General features: G+C 37.9%; 1 protein-coding gene across 1 annotated transcript; it reads right to left on the reverse strand.

Moving 5' to 3' along the window:
• Positions 1–4,228: 4,228 nt before the first annotated feature.
• On the reverse strand, positions 4,229–5,161 carry LOC308429039 (olfactory receptor 8I2; the record flags this gene model as incomplete). The annotated part of the gene is made up of 1 exon (XM_080927685.1): positions 4,229–5,161. One exon carries the CDS (start codon positions 5,159–5,161, stop codon positions 4,229–4,231), a length of 933 nt encoding a protein of 310 aa, XP_080783811.1.
• Positions 5,162–5,478: the final 317 nt, after the last annotated feature.

The raw sequence follows: 5,478 nt of genomic DNA on the forward strand, positions 1-5,478 counted from the left end.
AGGGCACCTCTCAGCTCTCTACAATTTACATTTCAATTGTTTTCGCACCTTCCCAGTTTCCCCTTCAAAACCCCCTTTCACCTCCCCACCTTTTTCTACCCTCTCATTTAATCTTTATATATATATATATATATATATATATATATATATATATATATATATTCCAGACTTTATTCCCCTGCCAGTCTACCCTCTGACTGTTCCACATCCCATACCTCTTCCATCTTTCTCCACAAGGAGGGTGGAAAGAAGACAAACTCCATGAAAACTAAAAGGATATTACAAAGCTACTTGATATCTAGCTTACTGAGTGAAAAAGCGGTAGTGTTTTAGAGTTATGCAAAAATGTATTATTAATTTTTGGCAGTGAATATAAATTTAATATTTTCCTTTTTGTATGAATATTCTTTGTATTTTAATTTCAAAAGTTATCTGCTTTCCTGCCACTCCCATTCCCCGTTCCCCTTGCCTCCATGAAGGTTCTCCCTTGGCCAACTACCCTCTCCCACCTCAGCACCTTGGCATCTCTTTATACTAGGGAGATGAGCCTGCACTGGACCAAAGTTCTCTCCTCCCATTGATGCCAGAGAATGTTATCCTCTGCTAAGTAGGCAACTGAAGCCTTGAGTCTCTCCATGCAAACTCATTGGTAGGTGTTTTAGTCCCTGGGAGCTCTTGAGGATTTGGGTGGTTGATAATGTTTTGCCTCATTGGGTTGCAAACCCTTTCAGCTCTTTCAGTCATTTTTCTAGCTACTTCATTGAGGTCCACATGTTTAGTCTGATGGTTAGCCGCAAACATCCTGTTCTATATCAGTATTATTCTGGCAGAGCCTCTCTGGAGAAACCATATCAGACTCCTGCCAGTAAGCACTTCTTGGCATCAGCAATAGTTTCTGGTTTTGTGGCTGCATATAGGATAGAGCTCCAGGTAAAGCAGTCTCTGGATGATCTTTTCTTCAATCCCTGCTCCTCTATTCATCCCTTTATTTCCTCTTGTGTGTGTTTTGTTCTCCCTTTGAAGAAGACTGTGTCACCACTTTCTGGCCTTGTTACTTTTTGAGCTTCATAAGGTCTATGATTTGTTTCTTGGCTATTCAGAAATTTTTGGGCTAGTATCTGCTTATCAGTGAGTACATACCATAAGTGTTCTATTCTGACTGGTTACCTCACTAAAGATGGTATTTTCTAGTTCCATATATTTCCCTAGGTATTCTATGAAGTTAATTTTTTAATAGCTGAGTAGTACTCCATTGTGTAAAGTGTACTATTATTTCTGTATTCATTCCTCTGTTGAATATCTGGGTTCTTTTCAGCTTGTAGCTATTTTAAATAAGGCTGCTATGAACATGGACCATGTGTCCTTGCTTTATGTTTGAGCATCTTTTGGTCTTTGGGGTATATGCAGAGGAGTGGTATAGCTGGATCCTCAGGTGGTACTATGTCCAATTTTCTGAGTAACAGCCAGACTGATATCCAGTATGTTTGCACCAGCTTGCAATCCCACCAACAATGGGGGAGTATTCCTCTTTCTCCACATTCTAGCCAGCATCTTGTGTCACCTCAGTTTTTGATCTTAGCCATTCTAACTGTCATGAGGTGAAATCTCAAGGTTGTTTTGATTTGAATTTTCCTGATGACTAGTGATGTTGATCATTTTTTAGGTGCTTCTCAGCCATTCGGTATTCCTCAGTTGAGAATTCTTTGTTTAGCTCTGTACCCCATTTTCAATAGGATTATTGGTTATCTTGTGCCTAACTTCTTGAGTTCTTTGTATATATTGGATATTAGCCATCTACCAGATATAGGATTTGTAAAGATCTTTTACCAATACGTTGCAACCAACAGATGAAATGTATTTTAAATCAAGTGTCTTTTCTTGCTTTTCAACAACTAGAAGATATATAACATTCTACTGCTAAAACACAGAGTATAAAGATTGTGTCCTTAATCATCTAATATTATAATAAACATAAAATCTGGAGTGGTGTAGCAAAAGAAATGATGAAATAATAGAAACAAAGACACTACTGGATAGAGAGATTAAAAAATATAATACAAATGGGTAGAAAGTACCTAAAGACAATGAATATCTTAAAGTAGATGTTTACATATTGTTTTGGCAAATACAACCTGTCACTCTCATGAAAAGAAATAAAAGTATTGGTACTCTCACTGCTGGGTACATACAGGTAACATATCAATCACAATAAGTAGGATAATTACATGTCAGATCTTATTAATACTAATTAATATTAATAGTTGAAATCATTTATAGAATTTACCAATGAATACCTGCATCTTCTTTTATAAGAATGAAGACTGAGATAGCATCTTTGCAGCATGTACACCTGGATGCCAGAATAGGACATTAATTTCCATTAAAGATGGCTTTGAGTCATCATGTGGTTGCTGAAAACTGAACTTAGGACCTCAGGAATGGGGAAGGTATGCAAAGGGTCAGGAAATTGAGCCAAGGTGTGTATCAGTGGGGGAAGGGGAACTGGGGAAATTACCAGAAAGTTACAGATGACAGAAAAGCAAGAACTTCCCAAGACCTAACAGGAATGATATTAGCTGAAATACCCAACAAACAGGAGAGAGAAAGAGATCCAGATGTTAGACATGGCCCTCGGTTGATGAATGGGACCCCCATACATCTCAGAAATGTTAAACCAGAATTGTGCCTGCCTAAAAGAAATACAAGGACAAAGAGTTGGGCAGAGCCTGAAAAAAAGGCGATCCAGAGACTGCCCCACCTGGGGAGCCATCCCCTGAAAGAAACCAAACCAGACACTGTTGCTAATGACAAGAAGTGCTTGTTGACAGAAACCTGATATAACTCTCTTCTGAGAAGCTCTGCCAGAGCCTGATCTATACAGATACAGATTCTTGCAGCCAACCATCAGACTGAGCAAAGGAACCCCAATGGAGGAGTTAGGGGCAGAACTGAAGGAGCTGAAGAGCTCCACACTTGATAGGAAGAACAATATCAACCATCCTGTCCCCCCCATAGAGCTCCCAAGAACTAAAACCCCAAGAAAAGTATACACATGGAGGGACCTATGGCTCCAGCTGCATATGTAGCAGAGGATGATCTTATCTGTCATCAGTGGGAGGGAAGACCCTTGGTCCTGTGAGGGCTCCATGTCCTGGCATAGTGGAATGCTAGGGTGGTAAGGTGGGAGTGGATGACAGAGCACCCTCATAGAAGCAGGAGGGAAGTGGAATGAGATTGGGGCTTTGCAGAGGAGAAACCAGGAGGGGGGATAACATTTGAAATGTAAAAAAAAAAAAGGCAAACAAACAAACACAAAAAAATAAAGATTAATTTGCTTTATGAAACATTTATTCAAAATGTAAAGATATGATAGCTCCAGACCAGATGACTGTAATTAAAGTCATAAGCATTGTCCACCAATCTTTGGGCACTCATTTCCTCATCATAAACAAACATTCACAGTGGAAAAACAATAGAAATAACATGTTTATATACAGTTATGTAAAATTCAAACAGCAAATAATATATTTCAACAGTATCATAGAAGCAAAATTTTAACACAAACAACATTCTAGAACTTTATAAACAAGAATTTTGTAATACTAAATACATATTAAAAATCTAGGTATATACTGATTATACATCACACCAGAATAAAAGAGAAATGTTATAAATCAACTAAGCATAACTGCAAATCTTGACCACAATGCATGTATTACATGTAAGTGGTGTAAAACTGGTCCTGTTATGCTTACTGGGTAAATAGCCTGCTCCTACAGGACCCAGTTTGGATCTAGCATTCAAGTGGTATCCAACAACCATTTGTAACTCCAGTGTCAGACGACGAGTTGTTATTTTTTTGTCTCTGTGTGCACCAGACACATATGAGTATTGTACATATGTATAATTACCCAAAACTATGACATAGAAAAGATTCTTCAGGAAAGAATGATTATGCCTTAGTGTCATGGTATGTTCATTGAAATGTTCACAGATGTATTTTAATTGCTTTATATGTTTTTATTGCATGAACAAGTTATGAACTGAAATGACCTCTGATTGGATTTAGTATATCCTATAAACAACTACAAATCCACATTTTGAATTTTAAGATACCATAGAATCAATAAGTTTGTGTTATATTTTTTTTAGTTACTCTATTTCCTGACCATTAAAGCAACTATATGTAATTATCTATGCCATTTTAAATTGCAATGGACATGGTTTGTTACAGAATATGTTTTCTGTGAATGACTCTCAGAAGAGCATTTTTCACATCTTTGTTTCTCAGACTGTAGATCAGTGGGTTTAGCATGGGGATGACAATGGTGTAGAACACAGATGCTATCTGTGCTTGGGTAAGAGATGATGTGTTATCAGGTTGCAAATAGGTGAAAATCAAGGAGCCATAGAATACAGTGACGCCTGTGAGGTGAGAGGCACATGTAGAAAAAGCCTTCCACCTGCCAGCTGCTGACTGAATCCTAAGGATGGCTGAGATGATAGTCAGATAAGTGAAGGTGATGATGAGAAGGGAACTGAGGAGTGTGAACCCAGCAAGAACAAAGATCACCAATTCTGTGCTGAAAGCATCTACACAGGACAGGGCTAAAAGAGCTGTGGTGTCACAGAAGAAATGATTGATGTAGGGATCACAGAGAGGCAAACTACTAATCACACAGATGGATATCAGAGAATTGGTGAAGCCTATCACATATGGTATTGCTGCCAGCCAGTTGCACACCTTCTGGGACATAATCAGAGAATATAGTAAAGGATTGCAGATTGCTACATAGCGGTCATAAGCCATGGATCCCAGAAGGAAACACTCACTACACACCAAACCAACAAAGAAGTACATCTGAACAAAGCAGCCTATGAAGGATATTGATTTCTGTGTGGACTGGAAATCAACAAGTGCCTTGGGTGTTACAGTGGAGGAATAAAATATGTCAATGAATGCTAAATTGCTGAGAAAAAAGTACATAGGTGTGTGAAGCTGGGAGTCAATTCTAATTAACATGATTAAGCCAATATTGCCCCACACAGTGAATAAATAGATGAAAAGGAATATTAAGAACAGACCGACTTGTAATTCTGGGTGATCTGAAAATCCACTGAGCATGAAAACTGTCACTTTTGTGAAATTACTCTCTGTCATTTTTTTATAATGTAACCACCGACTTAAACTTGAATAAACAGTGAAAAAAATTTAAAGAAAACTAAAGACAAAAGGTCCACCAATCAGTGACTGCTTGACCTCTAGGACTGCAAACAAAATGGATAGGTAGTAAATGTTGAAAGATGTTGTTATGTAGTTTATATTTATTTTAATTTAATAATTTCTCATTTGTATGCATATGTGTGTTCCTGAATGAAGGTCCCTAGAAATGCCAGAAGAGGTTTTAGAAATTTGATGCTGAAGTTTCATATTGTGGGGAGCTGCTTAAGATGGTTGTTGTTCCCCAAACTCTGGTA

Source organism: Micromys minutus (genome assembly GCF_963924665.1).
Source record: "Micromys minutus genome assembly, chromosome: 13".
NCBI classification, from domain to species: domain Eukaryota; kingdom Metazoa; phylum Chordata; class Mammalia; order Rodentia; family Muridae; genus Micromys; species Micromys minutus.